This window comes from Citrus clementina, unplaced genomic scaffold, assembly GCF_000493195.1.
Source record: "Citrus clementina cultivar Clemenules unplaced genomic scaffold, Citrus_clementina_v1.0 scaffold_4, whole genome shotgun sequence".
Classification (NCBI taxonomy): Eukaryota; Viridiplantae; Streptophyta; class Magnoliopsida; order Sapindales; family Rutaceae; genus Citrus; species Citrus x clementina.
Genome location: NW_006262274.1, coordinates 20,917,135 through 20,941,618, shown reverse-complemented (window position 1 = coordinate 20,941,618; position 24,484 = coordinate 20,917,135). Strand labels below are relative to the sequence as shown.

General features: G+C 35.8%; 4 protein-coding genes across 5 annotated transcripts; 3 read left to right on the top strand and 1 right to left on the bottom strand.

Moving 5' to 3' along the window:
* Positions 1 to 2,421: 2,421 nt before the first annotated feature.
* Positions 2,422 to 6,473, top strand: LOC112098971 (glucose-6-phosphate 1-dehydrogenase, chloroplastic). Of its 2 annotated transcripts, none has more exons than XM_024185996.1 (10): positions 2,422 to 2,819; positions 3,113 to 3,339; positions 3,432 to 3,526; positions 3,708 to 3,822; positions 4,388 to 4,593; positions 4,679 to 4,828; positions 4,902 to 5,022; positions 5,109 to 5,338; positions 5,442 to 5,642; positions 5,935 to 6,473. In XM_024185996.1, exons 1-10 carry the CDS (start codon positions 2,645 to 2,647, stop codon positions 6,182 to 6,184), a joined length of 1,770 nt encoding a protein of 589 aa, XP_024041764.1. In that variant the 5' UTR covers positions 2,422 to 2,644; the 3' UTR covers positions 6,185 to 6,473. The 2 variants fall into 2 exon arrangements, with proteins under 2 accessions (XP_024041764.1, XP_024041763.1); XM_024185995.1 differs by having other exon boundaries at positions 2,423 to 2,819; positions 3,107 to 3,339.
* Positions 6,474 to 8,976: 2,503 nt separating this feature from the next.
* Positions 8,977 to 10,367, top strand: LOC18044829 (transcription factor TCP20). The gene has a single exon (XM_006437911.2). The coding sequence runs from the start codon at positions 9,170 to 9,172 to the stop codon at positions 9,992 to 9,994; it is 825 nt and encodes a 274-aa protein (XP_006437974.1). The 5' UTR covers positions 8,977 to 9,169; the 3' UTR covers positions 9,995 to 10,367.
* A 5,402-nt stretch (positions 10,368 to 15,769) lies between these two features.
* On the top strand, positions 15,770 to 19,385 carry LOC18044828 (ACT domain-containing protein ACR4). Its single transcript, XM_006437910.2, has 7 exons — positions 15,770 to 15,936; positions 16,111 to 16,156; positions 16,284 to 16,398; positions 16,496 to 16,563; positions 17,275 to 17,874; positions 18,062 to 18,166; positions 18,250 to 19,385. Exons 1-7 carry the CDS (start codon positions 15,863 to 15,865, stop codon positions 18,592 to 18,594), a joined length of 1,353 nt encoding a protein of 450 aa, XP_006437973.1. The 5' UTR covers positions 15,770 to 15,862; the 3' UTR covers positions 18,595 to 19,385.
* Positions 19,386 to 20,816: 1,431 nt separating this feature from the next.
* On the bottom strand, positions 20,817 to 24,404 carry LOC18044826 (photosynthetic NDH subunit of lumenal location 5, chloroplastic). Its single transcript, XM_006437908.2, has 7 exons — positions 24,244 to 24,404; positions 23,945 to 24,163; positions 23,630 to 23,780; positions 23,417 to 23,505; positions 22,506 to 22,560; positions 22,108 to 22,193; positions 20,817 to 21,347 (listed from the first exon to the last, which is right to left on the bottom strand). Exons 1-7 carry the CDS (start codon positions 24,271 to 24,273, stop codon positions 21,189 to 21,191), a joined length of 789 nt encoding a protein of 262 aa, XP_006437971.1. The 5' UTR covers positions 24,274 to 24,404; the 3' UTR covers positions 20,817 to 21,188.
* Between the last annotated feature and the right edge of the window lie 80 nt (positions 24,405 to 24,484).

The following is a 24,484-nucleotide window of genomic DNA, read 5'->3' as shown; positions in this document are numbered from 1 at the left end:
TCGATGATAAAATAGTTAAAGGCCGAACAAGGGCTCAAAATCATGAAAAAGGCCTGAGACCAAAGCTCAGTTGGCCAAAATTTCCAGGCCTGTCAATTATATTGCAACTTTAATATTTACAATTTATTTTATTTATGGGGTCATATATATTATTACTTCTTAGGGTGCGTTTGGGATTGAGGTGCTGTAGCTTTTAAGCTACAGTTGCTGTGAAAAAAAACTGTAATTATGAAACAAAAGTTAATAATATATAGTAAATATAAATTTTAAATAATAATTTTGATAAAATTATTAAAGATATAATAAATTTTATATTATACAAGTGAAAAATCATATCAACATAGCTTAAAAGCTACAGCAGCTAGTGTTTACCAAACACTTTAGTGCTGTAGCTTTTAAGCTACAGCTGCCCAACCTCAATCCCAAACGCACCCTTAGTCTTGCTTGGCTATTCAACAAATATAAGTACTAAATTGTGCACAATGGTTTCATTATTAGTTTATTACTTTTAAGAACCACACACATTTACGATGTAATATATAATACAATCTTGATATTTGTGAATAAACTTTTTATATTTTCCCATTTATCCAACCAAAAAAAAAAAGGGTCCTAGCTTGGGGGAGGGAAAGTAAACCCTTCAATCAATTATGCATCGATTGTCTTTTGATTTATAACCAGCGGTTTAATAAATTTTATTTGGCATGAGTTATAAAAATAATTAATCGATAATTGAATTTAGATATTTCTTAATCTCTCATATCTAAGTGTAAGTGTTTATTTAATTCTATAAACTCTTTTCAATTTTTTTTAAAATTTTTGTTTAGTTGTTTTTTTGAGTAAATGTTTTGAATATTAAATAAATTATTTTAACTATGCTAGTAAAAGTTTAAAATTTTTGAGTTTTTGGGAGTAGAGGTTGAAAAATATTTTTAAAATGTTAAGATATCCTTTAGTTATTTTACAATCTTATTTCATTTCAAACAAAACCTAACATGCATCACTTTCAACGTATAATATTTTAATTATGATAGACTAAAATATAGAATCAACCGTAAAACTGTAAAAATTTAACGATGGCATTAATCATAAAGAAAAATAAAAAGCAACATGATATTGTAATTTTGTTTTTCATAAGAACTTAATGGTTTTATATAAGTGGCATTGATCGCATGAGGATCTAAGGGAGGTGACATCGAGTGTAATATGACAAAAATAAATAAATAAAAAAAGAGTCATTTGAACAAACATTTCATGAAGGCCCAATATTGTATGGAATGGCCAACAAGTGGACTAAAAGGCGTCCAACTCAATTTACCTATAGCCAAACAATTCCACCCATTACATGCATGAATTATTAATACAAAAAATGGGGTGATGTATATACGTTTTTAATATTAGGTATAGTACAAATAGGTGAGGGGCAGTGTGTGTGTGTAAACTTAATAGAAATTCATAATTTAAAAATTTAAAATCGAAATCACATGAAAATTAACTCTCATACTCGCATGTGAAGACTCGAATCTTCGATCAACTCAATTAAAAAGTTATAGGTAATAGATAGGGATTAAAATTCTCTTATAATCTGATCATGCTCTACCAAATAACTCAATTATTGATTAATTATTAATAAATAAATTAATTAAATTAAATCAAATCTTATCCATACACTACTATTAAAAAACACATGACAAAAGATCTTTAAAAACTCAGTAAAATTCAGATCAAGAAAGAATCATATTCCAATAGATAATATTATTTAATTAGTAAAATTCATGTTCAATTTGATTTTATATTGTAGTTATATGGATTCTGGGATTTAGCGAAAACTACTTTGAAATAGAAATTTTTATTGCTTAAAGATTTGAATTTAGTGTTAATATGATTTTAATCGTAAGTACATTACTATAAATACACGTGTAATTGAAGATTAAAGAGTAAAAACTGAAACATATTATCTACAAAAACACGAACAAACTAAAGCACCAGTTATTACATACACATTCAACTCGTGCGTTATGTTCTATTTCCTAAAGTCAGCAATTGCGTTCCAGATTCAAAACAGTTCAGTAAATGCTTCAACAATAGACAAATTGCTATTTTTAAAATATATTGATGAGATTGGCAATTTGGCTTATATTAGTAGTAGTATCTGATTGAACTTTAATTATAATTTATAAGAGAAATATTATTGACACAAAACGTAATTAGAAATTCATTCGTTACTTTTTTTTATTAATTTTAACATATTTATGTTGTATATAATATGATTATATGAATACGATTAATCAAATAATCATTAATTTAATAAGCCTTTGAGTTTGGGGTTTGGGTTAAGGCCCATTGTTCTAGTGAACCTAATTAACATCTAATTACTCAATTAATAATAAAAAAAGAAAAGAAGCGCAAACGCCATCTCTGATTTGTCTTTCGCTGCTGACCCTGTCAGCCTGTCTTGAGTCCGAACGTGGTTTGGTGGCAGCCTTTCGGATATCTCAAGGGCCTACCCCTCGGTGTCTCCGAAGTAGTCTATTTGTGTCTTCAAAAACCCAATCGAGGTTTTTGCAGCTTGTGCAGCTTTACTCACATCGCTTGTTATCATCTCTGATTGTCGAATTCAGATACATAATAGAAGTGTAAAGAGATGGCAGCTCTGTCTTCTTCGACCACTTTGTCGTCTTCATCTGTAAATGGGCTTCATCAACGTATTGCATTCTCTTCTCCTCCTTCTTTTTTATTGCCACAACGGTTTCTCTCTGCTAAGCTCTCTCTTCAATGCCGCAGAAATTCTCATCCCAATATGGTTCTCATGGAAGATGGTAATTTTATTTTATATTCTTTTGCTTCGAGCCTTGTATTACTATAGTTCACATAATGGATGCAGTGGACAAATTAGTAGGATGGCTTGCATTTGTAAAGAGATTTAATATTTCGTTATTTTGGTCAATGTATTGAAAGCTGATGCAATATGGAACATTAGAGTTGCAAATTTCATTGTTTTTAGATGCTCGTGCATATCTACATATTGAGATGTTGCTTTGATTCTACTTTGTCCCTTTTGTGGTTTGTATCTTTTTATTATATATAAACTGGTACTGTTGTATAGGTGCAGCGGTCACAACGCCCACCCATGTCAAAAATGAAACCCCTCTGAATGAATTGAATGAAAGGTTGGTGTTGGGTACATCTTTGGAGGAATCTAATGATGCAGCTGGTTTTGATATGAACGGAGATGAGTCCACTGTCAGTATTACCGTAGTTGGAGCTTCTGGAGACCTTGCCAAGAAGAAGATATTTCCTGCTCTTTTCGCTCTTTATTACGAGGGCTTTCTTCCTAAGGTTTTATATCAGTTTCTTATTTGTTTTAATCCAAGAAAGTGTAATTCGTTTATTATGATTAGCTCACAAGTGGTGTAACTTTTATAATGCAGCACTTCACTATTTTTGGTTATGCTCGGAGTAAAATGACTGATGCAGAACTTAGAAACATGGTTAGCAGGACTCTTACTTGCAGAATTGATAAGAGGTCAGTTTGGCTTTATCCTTCTCTGTGATTTCAATGTTTCATTTTTCTCTGTAGGAAGTAGCAATATCAATAGTCTGATATATTGTGTCGCACAAGTTTTCAAAATATTTTGTGTTCTAATTTTGTTTTTGTGGTGCCAGTTCATTTAGATGTGATATGAGTTCTTTTCTTTGGGTTTTAGGGAGAACTGTGATGAAAAGATGGACGAATTTCTTAAAAGGTGTTTCTACCATTCTGGTCAGTATGATTCTCAGGAAAATTTTGCTGCTCTTGACAAGAAGCTTATGGCACATGAGGTGATTAGAACTTTGCCTGAAAATATTTACCGTATTAGAAAAGTCACTTGCAAGAAAATGCATTAGTTGGGGATTCTTACAATGTTGGTCTAGAGTTGAATCAAAATGTTTGCTTCCTATTTGTTGACTGAATATCCAATATCTAGTCCTGATATATTAGTCTTAGAATGTCTTGTAAATTTCTAGTTTAGTTGGTTGAATCTCTAGGATGGTCTTACCATTTTTGGCTGATTGCTGGAGGATTTAATGCAATTATGAGCACAGAGTCTGCTAGTAGGTTGCTTGTTGGAATCTGATGCAATATAATTTTGAGGCATCTGGTGGTAACCTGATACTGTATATTATTTCTCTCTCACATTATCCTCAGATGCAGTCATATAGACATACACTGTTTTATGCTTTCTTGGGTAGCATGCTGCTGTCAGTGGGTTTGCTTCTTCTTTAACATTGAGATAACCTTAAAAAAAAAAAAAAAATTGTCTATTCCTAGTTTCATCTGATATATATAAACTCTTCTCAGCACAACTTGAGGTTGTATTATGCTTGACATTGTTCACTTATGCAGGGTGGGAGGCTTTCTAATCGCCTCTTTTATCTGTCCATCCCTCCTAATATATTCATAGATGCTGTAAGATGTGCAAGCTCTTCTGCATCATCTGGTAACGGCTGGACAAGGGTCATTGTTGAGAAGCCCTTTGGACGAGATTCAGAATCCTCAGCTGCAATGACAAAATCCCTGAAGCAGTACCTAAAAGAAGATCAAATATTTCGGTGAATTTTTTCTAACCATTGTTGGTTCTTATGATGGAAAATAATATGGACCATAATCTGATTGGATGGGTTATTATTTCTACAGGATCGACCACTACCTGGGAAAGGAGCTTGTGGAAAACCTATCTGTTCTCCGGTTCTCCAATCTCATTTTTGAGCCACTGTGGTCAAGGCAGTATATCAGAAATGTGCAGTTGATATTCTCTGAAGATTTTGGCACTGAAGGACGTGGAGGGTATTTTTCTTTCTTATATAGACATCTCAGTTTCTAATAGCGTATGATTGATTGTTTTCCTGTTGGCCCATAGGTATTTTGATCATTATGGGATAATAAGAGATATAATGCAGAACCACCTGCTTCAAATTCTTGCCTTATTTGCAATGGAAACGCCTGTCAGTTTGGATGCTGAAGATACCAGAAACGAAAAGGTTTTCACTAAAATACTGAAGTTTGCTATATTAAGATTTTACTGTTGGATTGACTAATAAATTTGTGGTTGTCTTTTGGGTGCCAGGTCAAAGTTTTGCGTTCCATGAGACCTTTACGACTTGAAGATGTGGTTACAGGGCAGTACAAGAGCCACACAAAAGGAGGAGTTAGTTATCCAGCCTATACTGATGATAAGACTGTGTCAAAAGACAGCTTGACTCCAACTTTTGCGGCAGCTGCCCTCTTCATAGACAATGCGAGATGGGATGGAGTGCCTTTTCTAATGAAAGCTGGCAAAGCATTGCATACTAGGAGGTACGTGGAATTAACGATATCTTAATTCACCTATTTACTGTCTTAACTTTATTAACTAATATCTGCTTGTCCTTAACTTTATTAATTTTTCCTTCCTTTCCAGGACTGAGATAAGAGTTCAGTTCAGGCATGTGCCTGGCAATTTGTATAACCGAAATTTTGGAACAGATCTTGATCGAGCAACAAATGAGCTTGTTATCAGAGTTCAGCCTGATGAAGCTATTTATTTGAAGATCAATAACAAGGTGCCTGGGTTGGGAATGAGATTAGACCGTAGCCATCTAAACCTTCACTATGCAGCAAGGTAAATTGTTAAAAATTCCTTGTAAAATGATGTATTCTTCCTGCAAAACATCTTCATAGATTTTTCCGGGATCCACGTTATGGCTTGCATCGTGGATGGCTTTCCTTGGCTGTTTAAGCTTGTTGAAAAATAACCATTCTAACTGTTAGTTTAATAGTAGTGGTTAGGCATGTAAAAATCTTTTTTTGCCTTCCTTCTTGGCTGCTCTGACAACAATCAATATTGGCCTTTGATTTATATACAGGTTTCATTATTGGTACTGAATCTGAATTGGTTGTCATGTGCTTTGTAGATACTCAAAGGAGATTCCAGATGCATATGAGAGGCTTCTGCTGGATGCTATAGAAGGGGAAAGAAGACTATTTATCCGAAGTGATGAACTAGATGCTGCATGGGCGCTCTTCACTCCTCTTTTGAAGGAACTAGAAGAGAAAAAGATCATCCCTGAATACTATCCTTACGGAAGTCGTGGCCCTGTTGGGGCTCACTACCTTGCCGCCAGATACAATGTCCGATGGGGTGACCTCGGTGTAGAGCAATAACTGCTATCAGTGATATTAGAAGAGCTAAAAGCTTATATTTATCATCCTAATTATTAGGCTGCATTAAGTTTGTATTTTGCCATATCGATAGATGAAGATAGCACATTAAGTTTATGATCTTGTGAGATTTATTCTTTGCATTAAAAATCTGCTTCTGTAATATTTTCTTCGTCCTACCATCTTTCCTGTTCCTTTTCTTCTATCTTTTTGGTTCCAAAGTTTTAAGAGCAAATAGATTGAGTTTCTTATGTTGTCAATAAAATCCCGGACTCACATCCTTTGTGCACTACCTTTACTTGTTTTCTGAGAATTCATTCATAAAAAGCTTAGAAAATGGGATCAGGATCCTCTCCTGATATGAACATTCTTTATCTTTTATAGATCTTGTGCCATCTGTATTTTAATGTTAGTAGATAATTATCATTTAACTACTTTTTCTTTTTAATTTATTAACCATCAATCATATTAACATAATTTGTTCAAATGAAGATTAGATCAAGAGAGAATCTTGATTCTTGAAAATGTGGCTGTGCTACCTTTTCTAAATGCACATTTGACTATAGTTAATCAAAAGGTTGTTTTAGATAAGAGTAATTATTCCCAAATTTAAGATTAAAGGTACTGCAAGATAAAAACTGTTAGCTCGGGTGATTGAGTTTGATAAGTATTGCTCCCTAAAAATATCACGCATTCACAAGATCATAAACAACTTGTCTTGTAGAGACAACAAACTAACCGAAACAAGCAAATGTGGTGTAAGTTGTAACAGATTGACTTCGTTTGCATACATTAAAGCCTTCTGGTTCTACTAGATTTTCTTGTACACGGTAAATCTTCTTCTTAGGCTATATACGTACAATTTCTCTCAAGAACAAGAAAGAGTCAGAAGCTCCTCATGGATTATAGAGTGACTATGAATTGGGTCAAGCTGTTATTTCTTGTTGGCTTAATCATCATGACGACTTGCCCTAACACAGCTGAGGCAGTATTCGGCATTGTAATGGATCCGTGCACTATAGATAAATGCACAGCTGCCTGCAAGGCAATCTTAAAGGACAAGTTCATCAGTGCTTCTTGCTACCATGGAACTGCTTGTTTGTGCTTTGGGTGAACGTCATCAAACTAGCCAATTTGGTCGTAAAATTAAAGCGCTTCCGTACATCTAGATACAACTATTTCTACATTTTGCAACCGCATTTTCACGTTGTGTCCATCTATTATAATTAATATATCTAAATAAAGTTGATGAGTAACAGCTAACAAATGATGGACGAAGTGGTTTCATATGCAACTTTGATGCATGAGTGTTTTATTACTATTCTCTGATCCAGTGTCAGCATTTTGTCCAATTTCATAACCGTAGAAGAAGATTAAAGCAGTTACAATCAATAATTAGCCACTTGCCATCAAGCCGAGACAATCTTTATGTGCTGTGCGTGTGATCGATGTCATATTTTTGTGACGCAGAAACAAATCATTTTCTTGCTCAGGGCCAAATCATTTTCTTGCTCTGGGTATTTTGCATCAATGAAAAGGATGAAGTTTTTTTTTTTTTTTTTTTCAAATTCTAAAGAGGAAAGGCAGTCTTGGCTATTAATTACACAGCAAACAAATATTGACTTGAGAAACCATTAAGCTGTTAAAAGTACAGGTTCCGATCGCAAACACATAGGCAAAGGTTGAAACTTTTGCCATCATGATTCATGATTCAAGAAAGCGTGTGAAGAAATAGAGGCGGTGTGGTTATTTGATTAGCATCACACTAACTAATTAAAGAATTTAAAGGACTTTGGTTGTGTAAAAGCAATAACTTTTTGGCTGAAAGCTTCAAATTCAAGTGATAGAGGGTGGTGATATGTCAATGGCAAACTTGTCAAGGGACCCAATAATGTCTCCTAGAATGGCAAACACATTTGAAAACTAAAGAAATGCAATGACTAAACACAAAGCTCTCACCTACCCATTATGACAAGTCATTCTAACCAGTGCTATGCAGCTCACATGCACATCCTCAAAAGTTGTTTTGGCAGGCAAAATTAGAGAGATTTTACAGTAGCTAAGCTGGACATAAAAAATAGCACAAGTAAACTTCCCATAGACTTTGTGATGGCAGAAGAAAAAAAAACTAATGTTTTGTTTTTGTTTTTCTCACTCTGCCTTACCCATTTCACAAGATTTCCAATCTTTACTTTCGTTTATCAAGAAGATGGGACGGTCTGAATGACCCATGTTTCATGATTGGCTGCAAAAAACAAAAATAAATAAATAAAATAAAATAAAATAAAGAAAGAAAGAAAAGAAAGAAGTGTATGTAATGTGATGTAATCCCTCAATTTAAGGACCCACTTGCTCTCCGAAACAATCCCATGGCCGTGACTCTCATATCTCATGGTCACTATACCCATTATCTGTAGCATGATATAAAATAGTGAACCCAAATGCTTCGTTAATGGAGACAAGCGTGAAAATCCCAAAGGAAAAAACTAATTTCAGGCACAATAGACGCCTGATTGGAATAAGTTAACTTTTCGAGGGGAAATAGCTGAGGATTATTTGACTGTAGGATATGACATTTATTAATGGATAAGTTACCAATTTATAACATATATATATATATATATATATATATATATATAATTTGACATTGCAACATGAGAAAATAAAAAATTATAGATTTGGATTGAATGATAAGATATATCACTTTTTTTTTTTTGGGTATGTGTATATATATAGCAACATGTTAGCACTGACAAATCTTTATTTAAATTAAATCATTTAGTAATAACTTTAAATTGAAACTTTGTGGTTCCAAACTTTGAAATGTTGACGCTACATTGAAAGGTCAAGAAAGCATGTCTTTTTGAGGTGGCCTTTGCCAATCAAAAACAGGCCATTATTTTCCACTGTTCTCATGGAATCCAAGGCTTAAATCACCATCAAAGAAGAAGTAAACCCACCTTCTCCAATCTTCCCTTGAAAGAAATCATGGCAGAGAATAACAAGCCTGGTGAGATCAAAGATTTCCAAATCATGATTGCAAACAAAGATGATAGTACCAAGAAGTTGGCACCAAAAAGAAGCTCTAACAAAGATAGACACAAAAAAGTAGATGGCAGAGGAAGAAGAATCAGGATGCCAGCTTTATGTGCTGCCAGGATTTTTCAATTGACCAGGGAATTGGGTCATAAATCGGATGGAGAGACAATTCAATGGCTGTTACAGCAAGCTGAACCATCTATCATCGCTGCTACAGGAACTGGGACTATTCCAGCCTCTATGCTTGCTGCTGCAGGGGCCTCTGTTTCCGAACAGGGGAACTCTGTTTCAGCAGGCTTGCATGCAAAAATAGAAGGGTTGGGACCAGGTGTTGGGTCCATTAATAGGGCCAACTGGACAATGATGAGTGCAAATTTTGGAAGGTCTCAAATTCCAAGTGGAGTTTGGCCAACTATAAATGGAACTGGGTCTGGGTTTATTCAAAATTCTGGCCAGTTGACTTCAAATTTTGGAAGTGAAAATTTGAGTGCAAATCCAAAATTTGGGTTCCACGGGATTGAATTTCCAAATATGAATATGGGTTTGATGAGTTTCTCCTCTATGTTGAGCGGTGCTAGCCATCAAATTCCTGGCTTGGAGCTTGGTCTCTCACAGGATGCGCATGTGGGGGTGATGAATTCTCAAGCTATAAGCCAGTTCTATCAACAGATGGGGCATCACAGAAGCGCTTCAGGATCCTTGAATCAGCAGCATCAGCATCAGCAGCAAATTTCTGATAAGGATGATTCTCAGGGATCAGGATCAAAGCAGTAGATGGAGTAAAACAGAAGAAATGGTAATGAAAATTTTGGTCAGAGATGTGTAGCATAGTTCAGAAGCTAATGAGCCTCTCATGTTTCCTGGATTTTGAAGTGAGATTGGAGTTAAAACACCTCAAAAGAAGTTGGAATTTTTTTGACTTCAATTGAATTAGATTACTTGATAATGATTTGATTTTGTTCTTGTAAGAAACTTTATCATATGCATGTGCAGGATGATCTATTCATGTCTCAAGAGAAGAAAGGCCCAGAGGCAGGGTTTGATTTTGGTTACTAGAATATTTCGAGGTGTGTTGTTATATTAAATACCCAGAGTGGCATAATTATGCATATTTGAATAGAGTGGTGATTTTGTTTCTCGAAGTGAACCCCTGCGAATTCTTCATACATGTTTATTATTCTATGTACATGAAGAGAAATATGGTAAGTTTTCAAACACAAACAATTTTCCCATCAAAGAGATGCATACGCATTTCATGTAGGAATACCAATTGCCATTCGATGTTAATCTGGATTTTATGTGTTTCAATTAATCACATTGACTCTTGGATATCTCAATAGGTTTTTTTTGTCTTTCGTTTCTTTTCTTTCTCAATTCCTTGAGTGAATGGCTTCTCTACCATCTTTGAGACCCTTTCTTTGCCGTAATGATTTCTACCATCTTTGCCACTCTTTCGTTGCCCTGATGACATCCAGAGAAGAAAATCTCTAGATTCTCTACATACCAAGTGACATTGCTTTGTTATGTATAAAGCATGCTCGATTCTTTAGACTCTTTCAGACTATGTCGTTGGCTGTCGTAGTGAAAACTCTTAACAGTGTAGGACAGTAGTGCGTATCGGCGCATAAAGACTCCAAAGAGATTAAAATATATAGACTCTTCTCACAGATTTGGTGAAATGGCTCTGAAACTTTACAAAGGATAGGTGGAGTTTGGTGAGTGAATATTGGCTCAGCAAATCCTTATCCCTTCGAGGGCAAGCAGACTCAAAAACAAGAGTCCAAAACCCAAAAAAAAAAAAGAAAAAAAAAGTTGACATCTTTTCTTTCTATTCCCAGGTTTTCAGCCTTGATAAATGCTCTATTGAAGGTCAAACATTCACATAGAAACGTTTCTACATATTGCTTCCATCTTGCTCCCATCCAGCACTGTGAACTTAAAACGGTTGCCACTCTTGACGGGTTTCTTTCACCCTGTGAAATGAAAAGGGGAAATGATATCAAGATTCAAAAGATTAGTCCTCACGTACGTTTTAGGAATGAACACACAGACCTTTTTCTTTTCTTATTTTTCATGTATTTGAGAACATTGGATATCATTGTTGGTCTCTATATTTCAAGATCAGTGTGATGGTGAGATCAGTTTTGCATTTAAATAATAATAATAATAATAATAATAAATAACAGAGAGGCTGCACATGCAGTGTTGGTAGTGATGGTACAAACTAGAAAGGGGTTTATTCTGAGTCCATTCCTTACAATGTTGTTGAAGGTCTGCCTGCACCACCAAGGCAAACCTTCTACATTGCTGCTGGTGTCATTTTTCCTGAAATACAATGCAGCGACCTGTAACTCTGTAATTGCAAAGAGTCCCTGTGGCCAGCTCAGATCACAAAAATAAATCATTCACTCCTGTCTGGGCTAGGAATTGCCAATCAACTGGACTGGGCTTCACTTCTAAAAACTTGTCAACCTGGCCCAAAACTTCAAATGGAATTGGAGCAGGCTCTCTGACGCCCTATAAAATTCTTCTTAAAATCCATTTTTAATTGAAACTACTTAACAACCTGACACAAATTAATTCATTTCTTGTTTTGAATGAAAATTAATTAAACATTTAGATAAATTATTCTTATAAAATTTTTTTTGCACCCACCCATTTTATACTTTTATAATTTATATTTTATATTTTAATTGAAAAATAGTTTTTTTGGTGCAAATTATAAGAGTTTAAAGTTATGAAGATATAAATTATACAATAATAAAAAAAAAGTATAAGATAAATTTAATTTTTTAATATGTTTACGCAATTTAAGAATAAATATTTCTTTAGGGTAGGAATTTATGGGAAGATGATTAATTTTAATACATGAACTTATATTTTATTAACTAAATTGAGGATATTTTTTAAAATAAGTTCGAAAGGAAAGTTATAAAGCTCCATCCACGAAAATATGCCAATAAATCGATCCCAGACAAGCTGAGTTTATTTCTTCCACAGTTTTGGTAAGCTAAGGCTAGAACCGTCCAGGCAAAGAATCAAGTAGAAATATAGGCAGCGTTTGGTTACGTGGGGGTGCGATTTTAAATGGTCAGAAGGTGGCCATATTGCTCGTAGGGTTTTGGACCACACTAAACATAAAAAGCTGAATTTGGATTGCACCCAATTTCGGTAAATTTTTTTTTAAAAAAATAATAATAACAACAATTGTAAAGCTTTCCTTTCCCTTGAAAGAATTCATGATCCCCTCTTCGTTTTCACACCATCGGTGATTCCCAACCAAAGTTGGGTTCCTAATATCTCAATTTGTACTGATTTTGTTGTTTTTTTTTTTTTTAATTTTTTCAACAAACAAAATATTACAACCAAAGTCAAGCATTAATATATGTGAATTGGCATTGACGGCCATTGATGTTTGCACGAGTGAGGAAGTTTGCTTTTTGCAGGCCCACGACTGACAATTCACTTTGAAGAAGAAGCATTCGACGGTCCATTTGGGGCGCAGCTGCGCAAACGAGTCCTTCACTCTGCATTGTCTGTTGAGTATTTATTGTGCACTAAATTAATAATTAAAATTATTTTAAATTTTTGTTTATTTATTTATTTAACAACTATTAATTTAATACTTGACAAAAATTCATCCTATCACTGAATCATTATCGTGGAAATTGTAGCATACTAATTTATGTGTAATTTTAGTTCTCGTGCCATCATGGGCAGCCTTTGAAACCATTTACAGTCAATCTTTGCATGTGCAAGACACGAAATTATGGCAGGTGGCATTTATTGCGCTGCAGCTCTGGCACTTGTCCTACAACTACAACTGCACTTGACGCTCTTCAAATTGAATTCATCATTCTCTCGCATTACTGATTGTTTTATTTTTTGGTCAAACTCCCTTGGTTGACTCTCACCGGTTTCGTTTCTCTGTACATTGCCGTGCTTAGATGTGATGGACGGTCGGTCGAGATCGTCTAATCAGAACCGCTCTTATGGGTACCTCAGCCTCAGCGATGATTATCAAATCATTGTCTGAAAAGAACTTGATCCGACGGTGTGGAAACTTTAAGAATTTTTTACAGAAAATTAGCCTTCATTATTCAATGTATAAACCCCATCGGATGAGCATTGGTTTTTGTTCACATGCTTGTCTTCCCAACCCATTTCTAAGTAAAATGTTGTGGGTATTTTGTTACCATCAACCAATTCCACACACACACACACACACATTATATACATATACATATATGTATATATATATTTTTAACTGTGGACGTCTTCTTTTTTTTTTTTAATGTGAACATATTATTAAACCTGGTAGCTTAATAACGTATCTGTAAAAGAAAAAAAAAAGATGTCCACTCTAAAAAAATATAATTTGATGCACAATATGTCACGCACTCTCTCTCTCTCTCTCTCTCTCTCTCTCTCTGTTTTTCATAACAATATTGATAGTTTGCTTTACAAAAATATGTATTCAATACATACTTGCCTAAATACACTAAGTTATACAATAAGTGAAAAACAAAATTTTTATTATTTATAAAGGAAAACAGAATTGATGTAATTCAGAGATGATCCAACATAACAACACCCCTAATAATTTTCGGTATTTTCATAACTTCTCCCTTAAAATAAAAGCACTAAAAATCCTTTTCAAGAATGGAACAACTTTTATTTTTAAAACCACCAACTCTTCGGTGTAGAAATGAGTGGTACACTAACTCCTGTGTAAAAATGGGGCTTATAATTACAAGATATATATTACAGCCGCAGTAATTTTGAAATTAAGCCAATACATCAAAGTTCCAATATATATACCTTGGGTAATATATAAAAAAAAATACCTCACCCTCACAGCACAATAATGGATTCCCACACACACACTCACTCTCTCTCTTCCTTTTTATTTTATTATTTAAGATGGATATCTCTATAAGTAGAAGTATAATAAAAAATTTACTGCTCTATTGAATCTAAGTCAAAACACACTAATTTGGTAATAAAAACATATTACTATGAATGTGATGCATGGCTGATATATAGTAAAAAATGGGTTTTGATAGGAAGATAGGGGGAATAAAGGCGCGCGCGTAGGAGAGTAATGGTGGATTCTATGCCGCAATTAGCCAAACAAATAAAATCTGGAGATAACTGATAACACGTGATTTTGGTAAGAGAGTAAAACTGAAAAAAAATAAATAAAATAAGAGAGTCAAATAGAGAGGCACATGATCCTTTACAGCTGAGCAAAATCCTTCTAGATTTGGAAAGCTCATGAATGATGATAATCTATGGCTTCCTTCAAAAAGTTCAACCCATAGGATAAAGGGGCGGCTGCCCTAAAGCTCCCCACTCCCCCTCCCCAAACAAAATCCAATCAGATCTCATTTGATCAGGAGATAGGGTTCCCTAAAGCACAGCAAAGTCTGATTAAAAATTTTGAGAGCAATCTTGTAATTGTGCCTTCAGGGTAGCCGACTTCAACCTTGAGGCCTCTCTCTGGTATATGGAAGTTACCCTTGTTACAACCCCGCCTACACCGGCAGGCAAGCAAGACTCCTCTTTGCTTGATTAATTCCCTCTTGATTTTATTAGTCATCATCAAACAATTCTTAGAAGAACTAATTATATTTATTATTGTCATTAATTATTAATATTATTAAATACATCATGCGCTTGAAAATAAATAAATAAATAAAGTCCAAAACATACATCGAGGCGACTGACCCTTGTAGTTTGTTTGGGTTTGGTCGTCGAGGGCATAGACAACGAAAACGAGGAGCTACGGGCTCATTAGGATGTGTTGTGTTACCACGTACTAAGTAGGCCTGTAAAGGAGACCAGACCTAAAATTAAAGGGATGCAGTCAACACACTGTACCCAAAAAAAAAAATAAAGAAGGAAGGGAACATGGGCATTTGATTTGAACAAGAATAACAATAAAACACGGAGCCACCTTGTGAATCAGCACCCAAAGCAAAATGCCGCGAGCCCCAAAGTGGAGAGGACCGAGTGGTAGGAACTAGGAAGGGCGACCCAGGTGGGCCCCGCTTCACCTACGACAACTACGGCTGGCTGATGGGCCCACGCGCTCCTCTGATCCTCTATATATATATATATATATATATATTTATTTTATTTTATTTTTTATTTTTTTATATTTATAACACCACGGCACTCATATTTGTTAGCTTTTGATGATAGATAGATAAACTGTAGTAGGATTATTAGTAGTAGAAGAATCATCATTATCATATTTTATTAGAGGAGAATTTGTAGCAGGCATAACACAATACAAACGAGTTCACTTTGGTTGTTTAAATGTAATGTGACCGTATAATACGAAACTCTTCGTTCAACTAAAGAGCCACCACCCCCACAGCAAAACACAAACCACAACAGAAATTAGAATCCACACTGGTACAACAACAACAAGTCCCAGAAACAAATAACAAATAACAAAAAAAAAAAATCACCTCTTATCACCAATACGAAACTCAGGATATATATATATATATATATATATATATATATATATATATATATATATATACAGATATAATAAGTTCGAAAGCTGCTGCTGTTTCTGCCTCTGCTCATTTCTGTTATAAAGACTGAAATCTTTCTTCGCAAGCAAAAATGGATTGCTGGTCTTCTTCTTTCGCTGTTGTTGACGAGTTTGAGAAGCTCGTTCTCCGAATGAACCCTCCAAGGTATTTCGTTTGATTTTCTTTAGTGTTAGTTATTTGGGGAGTCCATTTTCCCAACTGGGGCTCTTTTGTTTTCTTGAAATTCCTATTTTTCTTTAGCTGAAATGGTGGTGTTTGAAAGGTTTTGACTTTATGGATTTATGATTTTAATTTCTTGTTGATGTGGGATACTTGCAGGGTTACTGTTGATAATACCTCCAGCAGGAAAGCCACTTTGATTAAGGTGTTTGATTGAATTATATCGGATTTCTTTTTTTTTTTCTTTTTCTTTTTTGGGTTTTAGTACGAAGTATTCTTGCGAATATGTTGTAAAGTTTCTTTCTTGGAATTTTTTTTTTTTTCATTTTCAGGTTGATAGTGCTAACAAGCGTGGGAGTTTGCTGGAGCTTGTTCAGGTTTTGAATGATTTGGATCTTATAATTCGTCGAGCTTACATTTCTTCAGATGGGGAATGGTTCATGGATGGTTAGCTTTTGATTCTCAAAAGGCTTTACTTTGTGTATTTTGTTCTTTAGTTGTATGCTTTGTGATTGATTTTCTTGTTCTCTATGCTCCTTTGCAGTGTTTCATGTAACAGATCAGAATGGGAATAAGCTTTCTGAGGATGATGTGTCTGAAAGAATTCAACAGGTAGATCTGTAACACCATTCTCCATTTTCACTTTTGATTTCTCTTAAATTTGGAAAATAATTGTGTGGAGATCCAATGGTGCATTGGAATTGAGAGATGGATTTTCAGTTGATTTTTATTTTTTATTTTTATAGACACTCTGTCAGAGTATATTACATTGGTTCTAACCATTTTCTGCAATTATTATGGAATCAATTGTTGTATAGTTTTTTGTATGGTTTTACTACAAACCTTTCCTACCTAATTTTTCAAATGAATCCTAGAAATAGTCATGATTCTGATAAATTCATCCTAGAAAATATAATTCACATTGTTCTAACTTCTAAGTTGATGAATGACTCTTCTCCTTTAAAGAAAAGGAAAAATAAAAAGAAATTCATTAATAGGGTACAAACAGTATCAATAAATTTTCGTTGGATTTTAGATGTCATGGAAGGAACACAGTGTGTCCAATTGTTGATAGGTACAAATAAGGTAATAAAAGAAGTCATGTTAGACGTATTTGGTAGTAGGCTTCAATGTCTCGCTAGCAAGGTCTTAAACTTCAATTGCATTCCTTAATTAAGGACCTGAATGAGAGATAATGAAAAGACCTGACTAAGGTGAAGCAATGTTTGCTGTTTAATTGCACCACAACTAATTAGCTTCATTTGGTGTGGACCCATAAGCATTCAAATTCATGTTAATCATTAAATTTACATGTGTGTGCAGTCACTGGGACCAAGAGCACGTAGCTTTCGGTCCTTAAGAAGGTCTGTGGGTGTCCAAGCTGCCCTGGAGCACACAACTATTGAATTGACAGGAAGAGACCGACCAGGTTTACTTTCAGAGGTTTTTGCTGTTCTTTCTGACCTCAAATGTAATGTGATGGGCGCAGAAGTCTGGACCCATAATTCAAGAATGGCATCAGTCGTTTATATTACCAGTGAAGCTACTGGATTGCCGATTGATGATCCTGATACACTTGCTAAGATCAAACAGCTTCTTTTATATGTTCTGAAAGGTGACAGAGATAAGCGGAGTGCCAATACTGCTGTTTCTGTGGATTCCACCCATAAGGAAAGGAGGCTGCATCAAATGATGTATGCTGATCGTGATTATGATATGAATTATGCAGAAAGTGGGTCAGCAAGTGGTCGATCCAAACCTCTTGTAACTGTAGAAAGTTGTACGGATAAGGGATACACTGTTGTGAACTTAAGGTGCCCTGACCGGCCTAAATTACTCTTTGATGCAGTATGCACATTGACAGATATGCAATACGTGGTATACCATGCAACTGTCATAGCTGAAAGTCCAGAGGCTTATCAGGTCAGTCCTTGAAATCTCAAGTTGCTCTTTTCGATTGCTGGTTGACTCAGTTTATTTTCATTTGAATTAAAACTTTGGTTCTGGTTCCCCTAGTATTCAGTAGTGAGCTGAATCATTGAGAATTAGCATTTGGTATCTGTTTCGTGGTGTCTTATATTTTCTATCTGCTTTCCAATTTGTTTAACAGGAGTATTATATTAGGCATGTAGATGGGAACCCTATTAGTTCTGAAGCAGAGAGACAGAGGGTAATTAATTGCTTGGAAGCTGCAATTAAGCGGCGAACTTCCGAGGTAAAAACAAGGGAACCTTTGCTTTTTTTATTTTAGTTTCAGTTGATTCATGTTTTTGATGTCATTGCTTGTCTGTTAAACAGGGCATAAGCTTGGAACTTTGTTGTGAAGACAGAGCTGGCCTTTTGTCCGATGTGACGCGGATATTTAGAGAAAATGGTCTTTCAGTGACTCGAGCTGAGGTTACTACCAGGGGTTCCCAAGCTGTGAATGTTTTCTATGTGGTTGATGCATCAGGAAATCCAGTGAAGAGTGAAACAATTGAATCAGTTCGTAAAGAGATTGGCCTTACAATACTTCGCGTGAAGGATGATGCTTACTCAAAATCCCCTCCGCAAGAAAGTGGGAGATTCTCTCTGGGAAATCTCTTCAGATCAAGATCTGAGAAGTTCCTTTACAACTTGGGTTTGATCAAGTCATGTTCTTGAGAAGTTCACTAAGTGAACCTGATCTCATTCAGAACATGTGCTTATGTTGGTTTAGACTGCCTTTAGTTGTCGGATGTGACTCGGAATCAAATTGCATAGCATTTTAGGTCAATCCCTTGTTGATCTTGGGTTTGACCCATAAACTTGCTTCAACTTGTACAGCTTCATGTACATAGATTTTCGCCTTTGCATCGTCGTCTTGAAGGATATTGTAAATACTTACATTTCCTACTCTTCAACTCCTGTAGAATCTTATTTTCAGATTATTTCTTATTTGTAGCTTTATAAATACTCGTTGGCATACAGACAACAAGAAGATAAAGGAAATGCGGCCGCGATGCCCATAATTTGCATAGGGATTAAGATTCCCTAAGCATATGAGCTATGAAAGAAATATGATGGGTTCAAAGGGCACAAGAACATTTTGAACCGGAGAAAATGACGTGAAGGTCCTTTTCGAGTTATGCCTCTGATGGGTGGATGGACAATCTTTAACAACACCAGAATTTGTCACGATTTCAAATTGTGGAAAAGTTTGCGTGTAAGAATGTCACGGCAAAGCTTTTACTTTGGCCTTAATATTATAATTTCTCTGTGCCTGCCTGATGTGTATAGCATTGGAAAGTATCTGCCATGTAACGCCTCAGCCTCCATAAATAGCCATGGATGATTATTGCGTACCAGATGACTTGACACTTGACAGCAGCATAGCAGAATAGACAACAATGCTTTTCCAGACAGGATCGGGTTTGATTTGCTTCCATAAACTGCACCAACCGTGACAATTGAGTTTTTGGCAGCCTACTGTTACAATATAATACAATACATTGTTTTCAGAAATCTCCTATGAGGTGATTGATGATCATTCTAATATTTTAATCAAGCCGTCTAGATTGACTGATTGCAAATATTGATTTAAAAAGTGCTTGGTGACAAAAAAAAAAAAAGGGTTAGGCTCCGACCTGGGAGTGGATTTTGAACCGGATTTGAAAAAAAAAAAAAAAAAATTCACATGTTTCGGGTCAGGACATTTCTTCATGTGCTCGAGTTAGGTGAAGCTCACTAAAATACACAAACACTACATCTCATCAAACTACTCTCTCCCCTCAATTCATCATACAGCATTAAAAACGTGGGAACGTTTCAGCAGAAAGAACAATAATTAAACTAGAACATAAACAAATAAATATGGATATTCATTTTTTCTTTTTGAGACTGATAATAAATAAATATTGAAATAGTGAGATATGAATGGGGAAGGCGACAAGAATGAACATCAGATGCAAAATCATTGCAAATAATTAATTAAATAAGGGGCAATTTGTAAGCCAATGATGATGACAAATAACAATAATTAACTAATCATGATAACTTTTTTTGGGGGGGGGGGGGGGGGGGGGGAACAAAATGAATCCACGAAAAATTCAGGAAATGTTCACCGACAGAATCTTAACGGGGTTGAAAGTGGCCCAGATGCAACTCCACGCGCGCCAATGACCCGTCGTTTTCCATTCTCTCTGTAATTTTTGCGTCCTATGTACACGTGGCGAGACAGGGATCACACGTGGAAAGAGCCGCCAGCACAGGCTGGGACCACTGCAGCAGGGGCCAGAAATAAGTGGAGATGACTTTCGAGCCCCCGTCATCCGTCAGATGGAATCCCCACATTGTACCATCTTATCATGATTGTTTCGCTGCGCATTACGTAAGTATACAGGAATCGGATGCCTTTGCCGTGTTTTATTACCATGACCGTACGAATTGAAGGGACGTTGAATTGCTCCATCGTGATTTTGTCTCTGTGCCCTTTTCATAGCAAAACGCACCGTTTCAGTTATCTCATATTACTCTTGATTTTTATCTCAAGGGAAAGGGTGGAAAATGGAAGTGGATCGGAAGACCCCAACTTGGCGTGCAAGTGGAACAAATACAATGGCGTGCTCCCACTTGGACTTTGCGGCTGAAACTTTCACTCCCACAATTTATTTGAAGTGGAAAATGATCTTCGCCTGACTTCATCTCCTATCTATCTGGTACGTTTTGCTTTGTTTCACAACACAACTCTTCCCAGAACATTTCCCAATAACCCGTTCAGGCCCATTAAGTTGTACAATTATCACTTTTCAGCCCTTACCCCTTTTAGGTTATTCAACCCAAGCTAAAGTCTCAGCTCGATTTGGGCCACACATTTGCAAGTAGCCACTGCCCATGTCATATGCATTCCGTACGATGCCACTACAAAACTCTTTTATTTAATCTTAATGCCACTACAAAACTCTTTATCTAATCTTCATGCCACTACAATAATTATAGAGCTTCCTCATGCTTGTGTGAAATTCAAAATCATGCATCATGCAATCTGATAAAGGATCTGCTAAAAATTACAGCAAGCTTCACTGCAGTTCATGGTACAAATCAACAGCATGAAATTCCACTCTTGCTATAACTCCAAGTATTTAAACTTCTATGCTGAAATGGGGGACTGAAATAACTACCAAGTAGGTAAGAGATAACTCATTCAACAAAAGCCTGCTAACCTTGGCAAACTAGTCCAAAATTTAGAAAGAGCAGCAAAAGAACTAGAATTGACCAGCTCAGGCTTCAGACATTGGAAGCTCACCGCAATCACTAATGACCACCTTCTTTCCAGGACGGTCGCCCCTGTCAGTTTCCTGTGACTCAATAAGCTTAACAATGTCCATGCCCTCCAAAACTTGCCCAAAGACAACATGCCTCTGATCTAGCCATGGTGTCTGCCATTTGCCAAAAGAAGAGAAAACACACCAGTGTCATCCATTGACCAGTGAAAATTACTCACAAACGCAATGTCAAAAAACTTGTTCAAATCATCCAGTTAAATGACAATCTGAAGGTACTTCCACTATCATAATACAACTTAAGTAGTCAAATTCATGACAGCCACAAAAGAAAATGGTAAGTTTCATTTTTACTTTTTGAAGCTATAGTAAATGGTAGTTAATTGGACAGAAATTCAACCATGGTCCAGTGCTGGTAAAGTCACTTAAAACATGATGACATTCTTAAGAATGTGGACCTGTACACATGACATTTTAATTCATCACCATGCAAGCCATTGTTTCAATTGAAAAACTACTTGTATTCCTATGCAAGGGAGTCTTCCAGAAAGTTTGTTAATTTGGACAATGGAAGAACCTTAACATACATGATGAGATCAAGTTTGACACCAATTATTCAACAGGCAAATGAGACAATGTCCACGTCCTCAAAACTTGCCCAAAGACAATGTTGTCCAATACAGTAAGAAAGATGACCAGTCAAAGAGATCAAAAGAATCAATGAATTATCTTTTTTCTTCTCTTTCTTCACTAGGCTGAAACAGGAAGCATTTTCAGCCTATTTTCAACAAAAAATTCGTCTAAGCAGAAAATAAAAATGCTACAGTACCACAAATAAACCATTAAATGTGAGATATAAGTATCTCCAAAACATTAACTGTAACTTTTCCTTCTACAAGCAAAGGCATTAACATACCTTGACAGTGCAAATGAAAAATTGGCTGCCATTAGTGTTGGGACCTGCATTTGCCATACTAACTACTCCTGGTCCAATATGCGACACTGCAAGACATTTTACATTTCAGAACCACACATGCTAATATAATGGTAGATAAATGATAAAACTAGTTTAACAACAAAACAAAATTGACCATAACAAGAAATATTGAAGCACCCATCAGTATTCCCCTCTGAATTTATATATACTTGTTTAATCAACAAGAGGTGAATGGCATAATTTTTCAATCAACTAGAAAAATTACAATTAAACATTGTCCTTATCAATTAGCTTCTCATCCATGCCCCACCCACTCAAAAGGCAAATATATAGGCTCTCTTGAGATGCAACAGCTACAGCCTACAGGAATAACTTACATTTGAAGTTCTCATCTTTGAATGTACGGCCGTATATACTTTTACCTCCAGTTCCCTACAAAAAGAGGTTAAGTAAATAAAATTTAGTCGAACAATATGCCAAATCAAGCATATCTGACAACTATTTAATCTAATAAAGTGACTGAACTGAAGGCAAAAAAATAGAAGTTGTGCAGGTTTAAAACATGCTTAGAGTTGATAAACCATAAACATATCTGTAGGCATATAGATCAATTATATTGCCACTCATAGGATGGGGAAATTGATAAGGCTTTGAGGACCCGGAAACAGCTGGACAGAAAGAAAAAGCTCCAGGTCCTAACAAATCTATTGAGAACATCAAAAGATGAGCTTAAAACACAACAACAGATGTTTTCAATAGTTATTTAACACAACAACATTTCTTTCTGTTCTTTCTGTTTTGGCCCTACAGAGTCAACTTGAAGCAAAGCTAACAGATCCTGCTCGTGCTGCTATATTTAGCTTGTCATACACTTCACACCAGATAAGAGATCTATTCAAGCTGAGATCTGTCCAGATACCAAGTAAATCTGGTAGTAGCTTTCAATGAGAGTGTAATACAAAGGGGAGCAACAACAGCTGTCCTTTTTAAAGGTTTCTACATTCATAACTAACTCTTGCCGCCTTTTCATTGCAGATAATTCAAAATTTGCAAAAGGAAGAGAACAAAGGCAGCATGTCTCTTACACTGCTAAAAAAAATAAAATAAAATAAATCTTGCTATGAAGCCATTAATAGCTCCATGTGGTAACCTAGCCAGAGAAGCATGTGACTTCTCAATTCAATTAATTAGTTCATAAATAAATTCTTAAAGAAGCAAATAGCTGCAATAGTTACACTAAACAATGAACAAGACACTGAAGTATCTAAATGTGTGTGAAAGCTCATACATTGCCTTTATCAAAGTCTCCTCCTTGGATCATGAAATCTTTGATAACACGATGGAACGTGGAACCTTTGTAACCAAAGCCCTTCTCTCCTGGTCAGATACAAAATTGATATCAATTATAACAGACTCCAAAACTAGATCAATCAAACAAAAAATGGAAACAAGAACATCATATTAGTGATTGATATTAAAGTGAAAAAGTGAATAAGAAAACCTGTGCATAAAGCACGGAAGTTCTCTGCCGTTTGGGGCACATCATCACCGTACAATCCAATCACGATTCTTCCAGCAAGCTTTCCTACTGGATTCCCAATGCTCACATCGAAATAAACTTTATTGGTAACTTTCGATTGTAAATCAGCTACCTGAAATTAAAACAGAAAGGTACTATCCCATTGGAAACCATACTAGAGCTACCATATCTCAGCGTAAGAAGCAGTTGGCTGCTTCCATTATATGCCATTACTCAACAAGATGTATAAAGTCACCTTCATTTCATACGCATTCAAATTCAAATGAAATTGCTAACCTCAGCACTGGCCCAAACAAGGCTACGCGTACCCATTTTCCTGGTGGGAAAATGAGTGAGAGGGGGAACGGGAGTCAACGGACGGGAGAAGAAGCTGGAGCAGGATGATGAAGCATTTGATAGGAATGAAGAAGATTTTCTGGGTATCTCGATTGCATTACGCGAGGGACTGAGAGCTTTGTTCAGTTGAAGTGGGCCTGAGACCGAGCCTACATTTATCTGCCAAAAACAAAAACAAAAATGAATAAATCAAAATTTGACCCAGAAGGACAAAGGATTGAATGGAGATGAGAAAGTACCTGGGCTGCGAATGAAGCCGCTGCCGCCATTGATGGAATGGACAAGTGCCTCAGAGTCGGTGTGTTGAGAGATTCAGATAAAAGATTGTTACTACCGATAGATAAGAGCTAAGAAGTGTGGGTTTTTGGTGGGTTTGGTTTTGGTAGCATAAAAAATTCAAGTGAATGTTGCGCGAGATGGTGGTGATCTTAAATGACATCTTTGCCCTCCTATACCAAAAAGGTAATTTCATATATAGAT